The sequence below is a fragment of the Aotus nancymaae genome, unplaced genomic scaffold (genome assembly GCF_030222135.1).
Source record: "Aotus nancymaae isolate 86718 unplaced genomic scaffold, 86718_ANA_hifiasm-v0.15.2.pri h1tg000064l_1, whole genome shotgun sequence".
In the NCBI taxonomy this organism is placed as follows: Eukaryota; Metazoa; Chordata; class Mammalia; order Primates; family Aotidae; genus Aotus; species Aotus nancymaae.
The window spans coordinates 21,627,831-21,645,652 of record NW_026988479.1 but is presented as its reverse complement, the minus strand read 5'-3'; the positions used below and the strand labels follow the sequence as shown (position 1 = coordinate 21,645,652).

The window sequence follows — 17,822 nt, the reverse complement described above, 5'->3', positions numbered from 1 at the left end:
CTACTGGGGAGCCTCAGGTGGAAAGATTGCTTGAATCCAGGAGGTCAAGCTACTCTGAGCCATGATTATGCCACTGCACTCTAGCCTGGGCAACAGAGGGATACCCTGCCTCTAAAGCAATGCCTGTAGGAAACTTCTAAGTCACAAAAATGAATTAAATAACGTCATAAACATTTACTGGGCACTTATTAAGTGCACTGGAGATGCCATGAAAAATAAAACTCCATCCCTAATGTCATGCCCTTGTAATCTGGAGGGTGGGTATATCAATCAGATTTCATATAGAGAAGCAGAACCAGCAGGAGAGGGGTGTGTGTATACAGAAAAAGAAAGAAAGAAAGTGTGAAGGAGGGATGAAGAGAGAGGGACAAATTGACTTCTTATAGTGAATTGGCCTTGCAATTGTGTGGCTGGCCATGCAAGTCCAAGGTCTATAGGGCAGAAAATCAGGAAGAGAAAACAACAAGCAGGCCGAACCCCACAGGCATGAGCTGAAATTTGTCCACAGCTGGTAGACAGGAAGGAAAATTTGCAGGGCCAAGAGTCATTTGGGGTCTCTCCTTCAAAGAAGACTTGAATCTTATTTTAAATGCTTTACAACTGATTGAATCAGGCCCACCCAGAATAATCTTCCTTTTGATTAACTTTAAGTCAACTGATTAGGGCCATTAATCACATCTGCAAAGTCTCTTCACAGCAGCACCTAGATGAGTGTTTGATCAAATGACTGGGAGAAGTTATATGTATGCTGCAAAATTATTGCTTCTTCCCTTTTATTCTCCACCTCTCAGGAGAGAATATCCCTTGTTGTCTACTGTAACCTGAAACATATTAGAAAGGGAATTCTAAGGACTGTGGTTCAGCCTAACCAAGTTAACATATCACAAATCCATCAAAGTAAGTATGAGGACAGAAGGAGACAGACATATAACCACACAAGAGAAGATAAGACTAACCATTTTTTGAGTCTGTATTAAGTGCCAGGTATGTTACACATACCATCTCCTGTCATTTTCTTTCTCTTTTGGTCATGAGTTTAATGGATTCAAAGACGTTCAAGGTGATGTAACTGGTCACAGAATTGGGAACTAAAATTAGTACTTCTCTTAGTCCAAATTCCAGTAAAATCTATTGTACTATCTCAAATTATTCATGTAATTACAATACTGTGCAGTTTATGTTCTCATAGAGGTATGCTCAAGGTGGTATAGATGCACAGGATAGGAACGATCATAAAAGAAAGGCTAGAATGCTTTATAATGAAAGTAACTTCTGAGTTGGCCTTTGAATTGAAATTTCAGGCTACCTTACATCAGTTGGAAAGAGTTTATGGTTATGGGGCTTTCAAGTGCTCCCCGAATCATAAAGGCTGTCTCAGCAGAAAGTCTTTTGCAGCTCAATACATATTTAATATGACACCATGTGTCTCTTTGTCAGTCTCTTCATATTGAGCCTAGCAATTGGCAAACACTCCATGAATATTTACACAATGGCTTTTTTTTAAGCTCTTAAGAGAGAAATATCCCTCAGAGTCCTCTTTGGAGATTTCCAGTGTCTCATCATCAAGCAACATGTCCTTTCAGCTAATAAGATCTTTATGCTTCATAATCATTGCTTAATATTCAAAGATTAAATTTAGGCCATGGAAAGGAAAAAAGACCTCAAAGCAACTCATGTCCCTAAAAGGAAATCAAACTCTAATATGTTGTGTTCACACAAAGATATTACTATTTTCTACGTTTAGCACTGGCAGATTTAAGTGGGATATGAAAAGCCTCAGCTGCTTTCAATGTGGGTACTTTACCCTGGTAAACATAGATTCCACCCTTCAGCTTGGCCAATGTTTATAATACTGCACCCTGCAGAAAAGTGTCCTACTTGGCTCTCCTATCCTCAGTTGGCTTAGATAGGTTGGGAAATATGCATGTCACTATCAGCAAAATCAGCAGCAATGGGACAGAGGCATACGAGAGTCACCTCCAAAAGCAATGCATATAAACCCTATCCTGGGAGAAATATATGCTTTTTTTCAGAAGAAGGAATATTCACTCCAGTGTAAAACCACTTAATAAATTATCTCTTCTATTATCTTGTTTGATAATCAAAATTCTTAGAGGCTGATAGAATTATCCTTATTTAAAGGCAAAGAAATAGAAACCCAGAGAGATAAAATGACTATCCCAAATTCTCTTAGCAAAATAGAGAATCAAAACTAAATCCCAATCTCCCGGCCCCATTTGGTTACAATCACAATATTTTTCACAATATTATCTTGAACTTTACCCACTGAGATGAGGGCCTGGTCTCCCAACTCTCTCATAGATGATTTTAAGCCAGGGAAACTACTTTTTTTAATGTTTATTATTATATTTGTTTAATAATATGTATTCATTGTAGAGATTTGGGGAAAACAAAATAACCAATAATCTTACTACCAATTTTGCTGACAATATATATTGAATTTGCATCACAGCTTTAACTTAATGCTACCTAATTCAAGAATGTGGGTTCAGAGGGAAATAAATAAGAAAAGCCAAGAATGATTTAAAACTCCTGATTTACCCAAGAACCTTTCTTCTTCTTTTTTTTCCTTTTGAAACTTTCCTAAGGAAAGAAGTTCAGGCTGCTAATCCACTGTGTTTTCGTTTTTGTTTTTTGCATTAGGACGTTCCTTTTATTGATATTAATTTTAATACAAATAACACATTAATACAAGTTATTTTTTTGTAAATTACTTTAGCAGTAAACAATTCACCTCTTTCTCTGCTAAAAGGTTAGAACAGGGGTTGGCACACTATGCCCACAGACCAAATCTATCCCAGAGTGTTTTTGTAAGTAAAGTTTTATTGGAACACAGCCTTTCAGTTATGTATTGTCTATGGCTGCATTCCTGCTGCAACTGCAAAGTTGAATAGTTGTGACAAAAGCCTACAAAACTGAAAATATTTGCTACATGGTCCTTATGGAAGTTCGCCTAGTTTAGGATAGGGACTCTCACACTTTTTTCTATTCATTTATATAGCAGGCATGTTCACAGACTATTTTATATATAGTTGGGATTATACCATATGCATTTTTCTTTAAAAAAAAATCTATTTAGGTTTTGGGGACCGGGTGATATTTGGTTACATGAGTAAGTTCTTTAGTGGTGATCTGTGAGATTTTAGTGCACCCATCTCCCGAGCAGTAAACACTGAACCCAGTTTGTAGTTTTTTATTCCTCACCTCCTTCCCACCCTTTCCCCCTGAGTCTCCAAAATCCATTGTGTCATTCTTATGCCTTTGCATAATCCTCGTAGCTTAGTTCCCACTTATGAGTGGAAACATACAATGCCAAGAACCTTTCTTCTATTCAATCTAGGACATACAGACACGTAATTTCACTCTCCCTTTCCTGCTTTTTCTGCCTAGTAGTTATCACTGTCTTATATACTGTGTGTTACACTCATTTACCTTGTTTATTAACTGTTACCTCCTAGAATGTAGGCTCCATGGATCTTGGGGGTTTGGGGTCTGCTTTGATCACTGCTGCATCTCCTGCACTCAGAAGAGTACTGGCAGGGTATAGATTCTTTGGAAACACTTGTAGAATACATGAAGAAATAAATGAGTGAATGGGCCCTTCTCTCTCCTCTCTCTTCTCTCTCTCTCTCTATCTCTCTTTTCTCTCTCTCTCCCTCTCTCTCTCTCTCTCTCTGGCGGGGTGTGTGTGTGTGTGTGTGTGTGTGTGTGTGTGTGTGTGTGTGTAATTTTTTTTTTTTTGAGATGGGGTTTCACTCTTGTTGCCCAGGCAGGCTGGTCTCGAACTCCTGACCTCAGATGATCCACCCACCTTGGCATCCCACAGTGCTGGGATTACAGGCATGAGCCACTACGCCTGGCCAATTTCTTTTACATGGTTATGGTCAGACTGTATATATTTTGTGCCTAACTTTCCTCAGCCAAAATAATACAAATAATAAGCATGGAGAGTATCCTAAGTTTTTTTGTTTTTTAATACAGGGTCTCACTCTGTTACCCAGGCTAGAGTGCAGTGGCATGATTACCACTCACTGCAGCCTCAACCCCCTCAGGCTCAATCCGTCCTCCTCCTTCAGCCTCCCCAGTAGCTGGGACTACAGGTGCATGCCACCACAACTGGTTTATTTTTGTATGTTTTGTAGAGATAGGGGTCACCATATTGCCCAGTCTGGTCTCAAATTCCCAGACTCAAGTGATCCACCCACCTCAGCCTCCCAACATGTCGGGATTACATGTGTGAGCCACTGTGCCTGGCCCTAAGATTCTTTCCATCTTGAAATACAACTTTATTAAAAGAAAATGTGGAAATGGTACTGATAATTGAAAAGAAAAGAAAAACCATTCGTAAACCCACCCTGATAGAACTATCACTAATATTTTGGTGTCTTCCCATTTAGCTCATCATTTTCAGAGTATAAGTTTTAAATGACATCATCTTACTATCATTAGTTTGTGTATTATGGTTTTTATAGGCTTGGAAATTTCACTGCAAAAACAATTTAATGAGATACATAAAAATTCATCTAATCACTTCCTTATTCTGTAAATTTGTCAATCTTTTTCTTATATCACATTCGACTTTTTTTTTCATGAAAAGCTTTTTCTAAACTTGGAATTAGGAAATGATGTTTGAATGGCCCCCGCGCTACCTCTTACCATCCTACCATGACCCTCTTTGTTCCCTCATCCCACCGCTGATGAACCATTTATGGCTCTGGCTTCTCATTTGTTTGAAGTGGCTCCCTTAAGGAGTGACCTCCTGGTGTCTTCAATTATTATTTTAAATGATGCTTCAGGCCACTGCCTGGCACAGCGGTGCCCTCACCTTCCCCTCTTCTGCCTTCCAAGCATGGAGCTCAGCTGCCAAGCTGGCTTTGCCCCCTCCTGTCCTCAGAGCTGCCTCCAGAGTTCCAGCAGAGAGCCAGATTAACCCCTTTTGTTAGCAGATGTAATTTGCCTGGGCTCAGCATTAATAAGGAATGCTGTAAGCAGTCTGGTCAAGATGAACAGATCTGTCAAGCCCCAGGGTTAATTTAATAGCAATCTGTAGGCTGTCGGGGTTGTATATTAGCCATGAATACAATGCTCTGTTTTGCTTTTGCCATCTAGTTATTTGGGACAACAGGGAAATAATTTGGATAGAGAGCTCTAAAGGATTTAGAAAAAGAAAATTGACTGTCAAAATGCATCATTCCATTTTCAAGATTATACATGGAGCCACACATTGCTCATCCTCTTTCTCCTTCCCTCCCAACATGAAGGGCAAAACTACATAAGCTGAAAACGTGGGTTGCCCTTTAGAGCAGTGCAGGGGGAAATGCCCAGGTTTCTAGAGGATGCAGATGTCGAATATCCTCTCCCATCATCCCCATAAGCCATTTAATTTTTAGCAACTAGGCTTCTCTCAAATGTTTCTAGAACTCAGCAAATCCTCCAGCAGGTAAAAATCCAAACAATCCCTTGTCAGGTTTTTGTCCCAAATTCTGCTTCAAAAAAAAAAAATCTTACCATATCATAGCACATAAAAATTCTAGTTCTGGAAAATGCAGTCATCAAAGTGGTAGGTAAATTAAGAGAACACAGACCTGAAGCCAGAAGAGATGGAGCTGCCCTCTCAGATTAGCTGGGATTCTTTTCAAGAGAACCAAAATTATCATATGCAGAAAGACTGGCTTTGTAAGGCCATTCCTCAAGGGAGGCAGAGTGGCATGGTGAGAAAAAACCCAGGCTCCAGAGTCAGACAAGCTTGGGTTCAAATCCAGCTCTGCCCACTGCATCACATAACCTCAAGTAATTTATCTGAGTTCCCTCGGCTGTGAAATGGAGCTGTTAAAGGTCCTGCCCTCGTAAGGCTGAGACGAGGGGCAAGGGGGACAATGCATGGAAAATGTTGGCACAGGGCAGGCCTGGCCCTTAATCAGCATTAGCTACTGGCCATGATTAGCTTCCTCTTAACTTCATCATCACAGTGATTAAAAAGAGGGATAGTTGTGGTTGATCCCTAGATCCCCTTTGAGTCAAACATAAACAAGCCCTTTAGTCAAAAAGGAGACCTGCCGGGGGAAGGAAGCCAATGGCTTGGGGATGAGGTCTGGGTGGTGGGTAGGCTTGGAAAGTCCAGTGAAGGAAAAAAAGATCCAGAGACGGCAGCTCTAGGTAGATCTCGTGGGCATGGCCCCACTGGTGTCCTTGATGGCAGAGGATGTTCCTGGTTTCATAGACATGTTTGGGCACTTTGTTTTTGCACATTCTGACTTTGGGGCTTTATTTTTAGGTGGGAAAAAAATAACTCTAGCTGTAGCACCTCCCCCTCCCACACAGCAAAGATCCCTTCCAGTTCAGCTTGTTTTTGGAGCTATACTGGTAGAGGTTGAGAAAGCTGACACCAGATTTTCTTTCTCTATTTTGAGAAAAGAGAAACATGTTGTTCGCTGGCACAGTGGGGAATCAAGGCTCGCTCTGGAGGATGAGGAAATCTGACAGCAGCTGAACACTAACCTCTGTTTACCTAATGCCATGTCGTGGCCACAAAGCCCAGGGTATGGGTCTGTGGCTGAGAGGGCATCAGAGCTGCAGCCTGGAGCCTCCTCCTGAGGGGCACAGGCTCTTGCTCCACAGCGTGTGGTGCTAACTGCAGTCATATTTATAACTCTGGCAGAAGTTGAGTTGAAAAGTAGTATTTTGTGATTCCAGGAGACCCACATGCCCTGGAGACCCAAGTAATATTTGCATCTGGGTTTGGTGGGAGAAACTGTAGGAACATGTGCTGTTAGCTCAGTCTCAAGCCAATTTTAGAAAGAACCCAACAGGGTTTATAAGAGATAATGAAGGGGAAAGAGGCACAAACAAATACAAAGCCATTGCTGCAACAAACTGCATGTCGGAATGCTGTAGCAGGAGCACAGGTAATGTTTGATCATTGATGATTACTTTGTAGCGCTAGAGGGACTAAAAATATCAGTGCATTTACTTATACTGCATCTAAACTCAAAGGACAGGACTATGCTACTAGCTTAATGATAAGCATACAAGATTTTCATCCACCTCAGTCTAATGGGACAGTTGTATCAGGTTATTGCTTGTTGATTAAATACATTGTTGTCCAAAATGTGGTGTACAAACTCCTGGCACATGCATTTGCAATTATTATATGTTGATTTTATTTATATTATTTTAAATGTAGCTACCTCATTAAACCCATGATTTTATGACTATTGGGTTACTGTTTAGATAAAGCTAAGTAAAGAAAAAAGTGAATCAATTTAAAGTTGATCTGAAAGAAAAATGTTAAGTAAAAAGTACTACCTGATGATGCGCAGATAGGGCAAAAATCCCAAAGGTGGCTCACGAGTGGGAAAATCTAGTAAAGGTGGGAGTCCTGTTGTAATGAGTTGGGATGTAACAGCATCCACATCACAAGGCTTGTTCTTTGCAGGATGTTGCTGGGTCCTCAGGCAGCACCTCAGCCGCTCTGTGTCCTGATTCCCCAACCTCTTGGTAGAGGTGTGAAGAGATCTGTACAAACCCACTCCTTCACTCATGCCAGACATCCTACCAAAGGGGTTGTCTTCATTGAGTCGCCTTCATAAATAAAAGGCTAAATGTATACAAGAATATGGTCTTAAAAAAAATAGAGGTATAATTCTTGATCAGAAAGGGAAATGCTGAGAAAAAAAAAAACAAACCCAGATGATAAAACTAAGGATATTTTCCGTGGGACTCTAAATTGTTCCAACTGGATGGCTTCTTTCTGATACTTAAAAACTCCCTCATAAGTTCAAAAGCAGATCACAACTTAAAGAGACTAGAACCCTTATATATCATATATGAGAAAAATTTTGCATAATTGTGAAAGAGCACAGACTTTGCACCTGGGATGAAATCCTAGTGTTGTCACTTAGCCATGTGACTTGAGGCAAGTTACTTACTTTATGCACTTGGAGCAACTGTTTCTACCCCTGAAAAAATGAAGGTAAGGAAAATGCTGATTATAGAGTTCTTGTAAGGATTAAATGAGATAAAATACATGATATGCTTTGCACAGTGAATGGCCTATAGCTAGCGCTCAATTATTGGTAGCAGCTATTATTATCATTATCATCAATATATTATAAAGAAGGGCTTAGGGATTTCATGAAAGAGGATGGCAGTCTATTGTAGATATCAATATCTATCAGCCCAAGAATCCAGGTAAGGAATCAGATAAAATGAATTATTTGGTTATAATAGAACTAGTGCCTTAATCATTATTATAAAATGAGAAGCAAAATCTTTGCAACTTGGTACATTTTAGCCTGATTGTACAAGCAGTTAACTTGGGTCATGAGTGGATGTCTTTTACATGTTTATAGAGGATAAAACACAAATGAGGAGTCAGGAGACCTGAGTTCTAATGCTGTCTCTGACTACTGGGTAACCCTGGGCTGTTAAATATTTCCGAGTCTCATCTGCCTGGGACAAGTTTATAATGAGGATCCACCATGTGCATAGCAAATTCTAATACGAGATGATGCCATTGCTAATTCTCCTTTTCCCCAAGTTCCTGCCTCCTTCTGCTCATTCCCTCCTTCTCCTGGTTCCCTCCTTGACTCGTCTGTGCCAGATATCGTGGACATTAAGCCAGCCAACATGGAGGAGCTCACGGAGGTGATCACAGCAGCCGAGTTCCACCCCCATCATTGCAACACCTTCGTGTACAGCAGCAGCAAAGGGACAATCCGGCTGTGTGACATGCGGGCATCTGCCCTGTGTGACAGGCATACCAAATGTGAGTAGCAGCTGAAGGGAGGTGGGGGCATGGCCACTGGCCCCAATGTGTGGGAGGAGGGCCTGGAAGCTTTTGATCTCCCTTTTATATCAGACACTCTAGGAGTAAATAAACTACAGGTGAGAGTCAGCTCCGTATTTTATGTTTCAGTAAAGATGAACATTCATGTTCGATTCCAAAACATCCAGAGATGAAAATAAATAAGACATGACCCTTGTCAGAAAAGGGTTTAAATAACAGTGTGATGTGATCCAAATCATGTGTTAAGGAAATCAGGCTTGCTGCCATGGGGAGAATGACTTTGAGGAGTAGCAGGGGGACCAGTTAGGAGACCGTTGAAAGGTGGCCTGGACAAGGAGGTGAGTGGAAATTGAGAGGGCAGATGGGTTCTGGACACGTCTTTTTTTTTTTTTAATCCATGTAACCTGCACAGTACTACACAGATCTTGGCCATAAAGTTAACAGGACTTGCTGAGCTGCGAGGGAGGCTGAGAACATGACAGGCATCTAGAACAGCAGCTGGGGGAAGGAGCTGGTAGCTTCTTGGAGAGATTGCGGCTATACGAAGAACAACTCTAGACGTTCCTATGGTTTGAGTGGGCACCAGAGAAAAGCTTCAGAAAGACAGAATGAAAGTACAGCAGACTCATGGCCCTTGGGTCACACTGGAGTTTTCAGGACACTGAGGGAGCAAAGAAGCTCTTAAGTTAGTGGGAGCTAAGTGCTTGGACGCAGAAGGCTATGACTGCCAGTCCTGATGTGAGCAAGTGAAGCCTGTTAGCACTGATTACAGGTGCTGTGGTAGAAAAGATGGGCCTGGAGCTAGTGGGGGGGTTTCAAAAAATTGCTCCTTAGAGTAGAGGTGGCTGGAAGGTTGCAGTAGTCACTGCCCAGTGTTGGGCTAAATAGTGTGCAGCTGCCAAGATGCTCAGGAGGGCCATAGCTGTGTACGCCCTGCAGTCGCCTTCTGCTGCATGTAGTTTGCTGTGGAAAGCCAGAAATGAAGACCTTTCTCCCACAGTTTTCAGTTTCAATCCCTGCGTGCCGTCAGGGATGTGCTGGCTGTCTGTGTGGGTATATGACTGAGAGATGGATGGAGAGCTTGTGGTCCTTTTGGTAATTTTTGTTTGCTCATTTGTTGCCAGAGGTTTGCATGGGGGAGCTGGTATGCAGAGTACAGTGGTAATGCACAGAGCGTGGATTCTAGAATCACATGAACCCAGGTCAGAACCAGGCTGCCCCCTTACTGGCCAACTTTGTCCGCTTTCCCTGAACGTTTCTGAGCTTCCATTTTCTCATATGTAATGGGTAAGATTGTCCTAACAACCACCTCAGGGGTTCATTACAGGGCTTAGATGAGATAAATATTAAAAATGGTTACTGAGATACTCTACATTCTTTCTTTTCTATACTAAGTCTTCAAACATTGGCATGTATTTTATCATTACATCATATTTCAATTCAGATTAGCCATATTTCAGGTGCTCAAAAGCTCTGTGTGGCTAGTGGCTTCCATGTTAGTGTAGACTTAGGACATTCCATCACTGCAGAAAATTCTACTAGAGAGTACTGATACCTTCTTGAGAGTGTGGACTGTTCTGTCTTTTTCACTGCTGTTTTCCTAGCACCTAAAACAGTGCCTGACCTATGATCAGTGTTAATGTTTACTGATGTTTGTGCTAGTGTTGATCTTTGAGCAGTGATCTTAACATAAGATGACAAGGGGAAAAGTGTTCAGAACAGAAGAACCAGCATGTGCAAAGATACTGAGGCATGAAAGATCACGTGTCTATGGAACTGTATTATGATTGATGACCAAAGGACTTGGACGAGGAGTTGAGGCTCATGAGGAATGCCTGAGCCATGCTATGATGACCATGATTTTAAAAACTTGAGGACAGACACAGTGGCTCATGCCTATAATCCCAGCACTTTGGGAGGCAGAGGCAGATGGATCATGAGGTCAGGAGCTCAAGACCAGCCTGGCCAAGATGGTGAAACCCCATCTCTACTAAGAATTAGCCGGGCATGGTAGCATGCATCTGTAATCCCAGCTACTCAGGAGGCTGAGGCAGAGAATTGCTTAAACCTGAAAGGCGGAGGTTGCAGTGAGCTGAGACAGTGCCATTGCATTGCAGCCTGGGCAACAGAGCGAGACTCCATCTCAAAAAATATGAATATATAAAAAAGGTAAAAACTCAACTTTTTTTTCATCAAAGTCAGTAAACGTCCACTAAAGTAACCAGGGGAGTAATATGATCAGAATTAGTTGTTAGAGAAATTGCTTAGACAGAAGGAAGAAAGATGAAGGTTAAGTTCTGGCTGAGAGAACAAAGAAACGAGGAGACAGGTTAGGAAGCCACTATAATATAGATAAGCGTTTCTTAACAGGACACCATTGAATCTTGTGCTATGAAATTCTTTATTTCTGGGAAGGGGCTGTCCTGTACATTGTAGGATGTTTAGCAACATCCTTGGTCTTACCTACTAGATGTCAATAACACAAGTCCAGTTATGATAACCAAAAATGTCTGCAGGCATTGTGAAATACCCTCTTGGCAAAAACATTGCTCCCAGTTGAGAACCACTGATCTAGACTGAAATTCATTCAGTCATAGATATAGCCTGTTATTCTTGTATCTGCAATGTGTTTGTTACAACAAAGAACTCTGGTACAATGGAAAGGTAAGACTTATCTCCTGTACTCAAGGAATTTAAAATTTGGCTAATGAGACAAGATGCACCCAGGAAGCATTTCAGGAACAATGTATAAGGCAGTTTCGTTTTAATAGTCAAGTGTATGGAGGAGATAATGAAGGGTTAGTCCATTCAGAGGGGATTGGGACATTTGAAACTGACCTCACAGGGAAGGCAGAGGCTAAGCAGTTGAGTGTTGAAGTACAACAAGTAGAATTTGGTTAGGTGGGAAACAGGAAGAAGAGGATTGTTGGCAGTGAGCACAGAATGGGCAAAATTCTGAAGTTACTAAAGTAATGCAAATTTTGAAGAGTGCTAAAAAGTGTCAGGGTTTTTAAAGAGAAAGGGGAACCTTGGGTTAATAAGGTTAAATAGGGATAATGGTTCATAACAGGTTGGTCCTTGAAGCTCAGATTCCAAAATGTATGTTGTCATGTATTCATTCATTCAATGAGAATTTATTTTATACCCAGAGTCTGGTTCCCATAGTACCAGGTCCCTCTTAAGCTGTTCTACCAAATACGTTCTGGTGGGGCCAAGCCATAAGCCCTGCTGCCATGGAAGGAGGGTACAGAGAAGAATCAAGCCCCTCCCGTGTGCTCTGAGTAGCCCAACCTACCAGCAAAGGCAAAACAGTGCATGCCTGGCAGAGAACGGTGACCCTGGAGGGAGCAGGGGGTTAGGGGTGCTGACCGCACCAATTTTCTTTGAAGCCTTATTTTTCTTTCTAAAATTTCGTGTGAATTTTACATTTTAAACCCATAGAATATCTATTTTCACTTTAATTTAATAATTACATTTCTACCCCACTCCCAAATTTTAAACAGAACTGATGTTTCTGAAAGATGTAACGTTTATCCTACAGCTTCCTGTACTTTTTAGTACACCCCCATATCCTCCCCTCTTCCTAATCCCTGAGGATACATACAGGTACCCCAGTGTGAGAAGCACAGTTTCTAGTATGTGAGAAGTAATTTGAGATCATTTAGTGGACAGCGGAGTTAATAAAATGTGTGTTTCGTGGAAGATTAACACAGTGGTCATGTGAAGAAAGGTAGGAAAGTTAGAAGGTTTTGCTTTAGTCTCAATGCAAGGAAAATATGGAACCTAGATAAAGAATGGGGGCTATAGAGATCCAAAGGAAGAGAAGGGGGAAAAGGAACATTTTCTTTTAAAATAACTGTGGGTGTTGTGACATTAAAGGTTGGCATTCATCACACATGGATGTAATATGCATTGTTCAGTGCCATTCCCCTCTAGAGTCTAAACTCTTTGAGGATGAGAACTGAATCTGATTTGGTCACCTTTTTGAACCCCTGACACATAAGTGGGGGTCAGGATATATTTAATAAATAAATGTGTGCCTAAGGGTTGACATAAATGACAAGTGGGAATGGGGATGGATGCAAAGTCTCTGTCTCCCAGAGAGAATGAAGGGTTGGGATTCAGTGTGGCACGTGCTATAGGTGAGGTGACATGAGCTGTCTAAGGAGTCAGGGCATCTCTGGTGAGTGAAGGCAGAACCAGGCTTGCTGGGCCACCAACCCAGGGTGGATGCCAGAGATGGCACAGGAAGCCCTGGCATCCCCATAGCCCAGTGTGGCTGACACCAGCCTCAGCTTTGGAGTCAGACAGACCCATGTGAGTTCTGGATATTGGGGAATCAACTGATTGGGAAGCTTGATGAACCCTGAACAGAAGGGCAGGGATAGGAAAAGGGCAAGACCTTAGAAGCTTTCAAAACTAGAATGGTAAATAACTAATGGGTACTAGACTTAATACCTAGATGGTGAAATAACCTGCACCAAAAAAAAAAAAAAAAAACCTCATGACACATGTTTACCTGTGTAGCAAAGCTGCACATGTACCCCTGAACTTAATCTAGAGTGATTTAGAGCAGATGCTTTGGAATCAGAACTCGACTCTGACACTCAGTACCTGCATGACTTCAAGCAAGTTGTTTAATCCTTTTGAGCCCCAGATTCCTCATTTGAAAGTAGAAATATTAAGGACAGCATCATAGGGCAGGTTGTTCACAAGAGCTAAATTGCATGTGCGTGAGACCCTAGCCCTCTGCCAGGCACAGGGGAGTTAATAAATGACGGCAGCAGTTATCACGGTTACTCATCCTGGATACCCTCTGGTCCCGGGCTGCAGATATAAGATGTTTAAGACCCCAGCCATCTTGCCAGATATAGGAGGCCTCATTATTCATTTATTTAATCAATATTTGTTAATCACATATTTTATGTCAGGTACTGTATCAGACTCTGGGGACACAAGGATGAGCAAAAACAGGCCTGGTTTTCCAGGTGTCCTCCTTCTTAGAGCTTACTGTCTGTATTAGGGTTCTCCAGATAAACAGAACCAGTAGTGTGTGTGTGTGTGTGTGTGTGTGTGTGTGTGTGTGTGTAAAGAGATTTATCGTAAAGAATTAGATCACATAGTTATGAAGGCTGACAAGTCCCAAGGTCTGCAGCCAGCAAGCTGAAGACCCAGGAGAGCCGATGGTGGTGTTCTAGTCTAAAAGCCGACAGAGGCTGGGTGCAGTGGCTCACACCGGTAATCTCAGCACTTTGGGAGGCTGAGGCAGGCAGATCACCTGAGGTCAGGAGTTCGAGAGCAGCCTGGGCAACATGGTCAAACCCCACCTCCACTGAAAATACAGAAATTAGCCAGATGTGGTGGCACACATCTGTAGTCCCAGCTACTCGGGAGGCTGAGGCAGGAGCATCATTTGAACCCAGGAGGTGGAGGTTGCAGTGAGCTGAGATTACCCCACTGCACTCCAGCCTGGATGACAGAGCAAGACTTTATCTCAAAAAAATAAATAAATAAAGCCATCAGGCCGAAGACCCAGGAAAAACCAGTGTTTCAGTTCAAGTCCAGAGGTCTGGGGGAGAGGAGACCGTGTTCCAGCTTGAAGGCAGTCAGGCAGAGAAGTTCTCTGTCACTTGCAGGAGGGTCAGCGTTTTTATTCTCTTCAGGCTTTCAACTAATTAGATGAGGCCCATTGACCATAGGGAGTACAATCTACTTTACTCAGTCTATCAATGTAAATGTTAAAGTTCTCCACAAACACCTTTACAGAAACACGCAGAATTTCTAGCCAAATATCTGGGCACCCTATGGCCCAGACAAGATGATACATGACATTAATCACACTGTCTATGGAGAGAAGACATATTAGTTAGAGAATAGAAACAAATATAGCATTGCAACTGCAGTACGTGTATAAAAGAGAGGCGTGTGCTGGTACAAGAAGGGGTGATGAAGACTACAAGGCAGTGACTGCTCAGCTAAGACCTAAGGATGGAGAAGCGGTCAGGGAAGAATCATGCAGTCGTACAGAAGCAGGAAGCCCATCAAGCCACACACCCAGGGAGCCCCAGAAGCTGCTTCTCCCTCCAACCTCAGCCCCATACAGCCTAGGAGAAGCAAAGCCCTGGTGACCATCCTGAGGGAGACAGAGAAGCCAGCTACTGGCCTTCAGGCCTCTGCCCAGCCCTGTGCTTCCACTCCCTAGTCCAACACCAGCAAGTTCTGAATTGCAAGCTGCCAGACTACTAACTAATTAAGAAGCAAATGAAATTCATTTTCCTGACTCCTTCAAAGTACCAGCCTTCTTCAGTGCACATCTCCCTTTGTTCAGCTGCTGTGGCTGTGGGCCCCAGCTCCTGCCAGCTGGGAAAACAAGTTCAATCTGACCCCTCGCCTGACATTTCATATTGATTTTCTCCATCCTCCTCAAACACCAGCCTGCAGTCGACCGCAGTTCAGCCGAGGTGTGCAATCGGAATAGAGACAGTTCATCAGAGTTCAAAATGAAAAGCAACATTGGCTTTTGGAGATGAGCACTGAGAAGGAGCGTATTTAATAACCATCGGCGTTTAATCAAAATGCCAAGGAGAACCATATTATCAGAGCTGCATTTATTAATTTCCATATGTCCCTCAACTCTGCATACTCAGCAGGGGTTGAAAGGGATGATTCCTTTTCTCCCTTGCCTTTTTTTTCCTACTACTTCTGGCGGCAGTGACAAGAGTTGTGTTTGCAGTTTACACGCCTGAAACAATAGGGTGCTGATGGCGGCAGCATTTAACTAGTCTGGATTATGCTTGTCCCTTTCCATGCATGGGTACCAGGGGCTGGGTGAAGAAACTGGCCAGGCGTGATGGACTCCAGCCTGGGGAATGAAAGGAATTAAGCCTGAACCCCTTTCCAATGTGCCTGTAAATATTCTGCCACCCTGTCCAGGCTCAGCTCCCTGTAGCCTAGCCACGCTGGCTTGCTTCCTGCACCCCCTATACATCCAGCCCTTTCCCGCCTCAGGGCCTTTGCACATGCTCCTCTTCTGCCTGGAATGCTCCCCCCACCCCCTCTCCATGCATCCCACCTGTCTGGCCTGTACTGACTTTTTACATTTCTGAAAAAATGTCACTTCCTAAGAGGTAATTTCTCTGTCCACCCCATCTGCACCTACCTTCTCTCAATCTTAATCTCATCTGTTTTATTTCTCTATTTCTTTCATAGCCTCCAGTATAGTTGTTTTCTTTACTTAGCCTCTGTCTTGCTGACAGGAATACAATCTTTATGAAGACAGGGACTTTATCTCACTAAGTACTGAATTTGTACAATACTTACATAGCACAGTGGGGCTTCATAGGACATCTGTGGTGGGAAGGCAGGCAGATAGGAAAAGATAGGTGGAAAAGCATATTAATTTATGTATTAGGGCTGCTGCAACAAAGTACCACGGACTGTACTGCTTAAACAATTCGACTGTTGTTTCAAAGTTCTGGAGGCTGGAAGTCCAAGAGGAAGTGTTGGCAGGGTTGGTTTCTTCTGAGGGCTGTGAAAAAAAGGATCAGTTCCACACTGCCGTCCTTGGCTTGTAGATGACTGTCTTCTCCCTGTGTCTTTACGTCACCTTCCATCTGTGTCTGTGTCCAAAATCCCTCTTCTTATGAGGACACTAGTCCTGTTGGATCAAGGCCCACCCTGATTATCTTATTTTAATTACCTGTTGAAAGGCTCCATCTCCAAATACATTAGGTTTTGCAGTACTGGGAGTTAGGACTTCAATATGAATGAAGAGGGGGCACAACTCAGCCCGTAACTGAAGGAAAGACATAAAAATCATCAAAAACACAGGCCCTGGAGCCAGCAGTTCCAGACATTGTTTCTAGGCCTCATTGCCTCCAGAAGCCTTAGGCAGGTGCTGATATTGGCACCTTCCTCCAGGAGGTAAGAGTGGAAAGAAGTCATGGACATGGGGCTCTTGCACAGCCCCTGACACATTGGGAGCACACAATGAGCATAACTTTTATGAAAGGCAGGAGAGAAACCAGGCAAGGGACCAAAGGACCAGGATGATAGAAACCTGTGCCTTGGGTCTCGACAGTTTCACCAGGCAGGGTTGCCCATGTATGTTAGAAAGGTGATGCCTGGAGGCTCTACTGTGGTGCTAGAACACTCTGTTTCTGAACAAATGGACTTTAATTAATTTTAGAGGCTCTGAGAAGCCTGATTCCTATTCAAAAGCCGATCTTGAAGGGAGAGGTTCCCCAGTAAGTAGAGTGTGGCTTAGCAGCATAAAAGCAGCAGGTGAAATCCTCAAACGGGACTGAGAATAGAAAAGAGGTAACTTGAAACCACAGAGACTTGACTTACCAAAGACCTGGGGACACAAAGATGGAGCAAGTGGAGAAATGCTTATAAATATTTTTTAATGCTTAAAAATGTTAAAGCAGCCTGCGAAGTACAATCTCGCCATGAATGCAGCAAGGTCAGGATGAGTATATGTGGTCAAAGACTAGCAGAGACTGTATGAAAGGGATGAGGTCAGAGGCCATGAAGTGTGGGTGGCTTTCTTGTTTTCTAGATTCCCTCCAGGGTGGTTGCTTTACTTCTATAACTTGGAGAAAGTTAAAGAATGACCAGAGAGCCCCACCAGGTGTCTTACCTCCAGGGTGGAGACAGCAGGAAAGATCCAAACTCCCTGAACACCCCAGCAGCCCCTGTCACAGGTGTACTGGGATGGGGCAAGGCCGTGAGGAGCCCGGCATGGTGTTCCCTGTAAGTGCAGCCCAGGACAGTTTTGCTTTGTTTCTTCCCCTCTGTCAAATCAAACCGACAGTAGTGAGTGAATTCAGAGACTGGTCAAAACAGAGGAGGAAAATCAATGTGGTTGAGCAGCCACTATCAGCTTGTATCCATGGCCTAACTGGTGATCTTGAACGGGTTACTTAACCTCTGTGCTTCAACTTACTCACCTATAAATTAAGGGTAGTGGAAGTATTTACCTTATAGGGTGCTTGTGAGGATTAAATAACAG

The 17,822-nt window shown here is 42.8% G+C and overlaps 1 protein-coding gene across 19 annotated transcripts in view; it reads left to right on the top strand.

Annotated features, from left to right (window-relative positions):
* The window catches only part of PPP2R2B (protein phosphatase 2 regulatory subunit Bbeta), a 478,247-nt gene that overhangs the window by 425,004 nt on the left and 35,421 nt on the right, over positions 1-17,822 (top strand). For all 19 annotated transcript variants that reach the window (XM_012457048.3, XM_012456992.3, XM_012456750.3 and 16 more), the window contains one exon: positions 8,624-8,788. In XM_012457048.3, the coding sequence (XP_012312471.1) occupies positions 8,624-8,788 (165 nt within the window). The remainder of the gene's footprint in view (positions 1-8,623; positions 8,789-17,822) is intronic.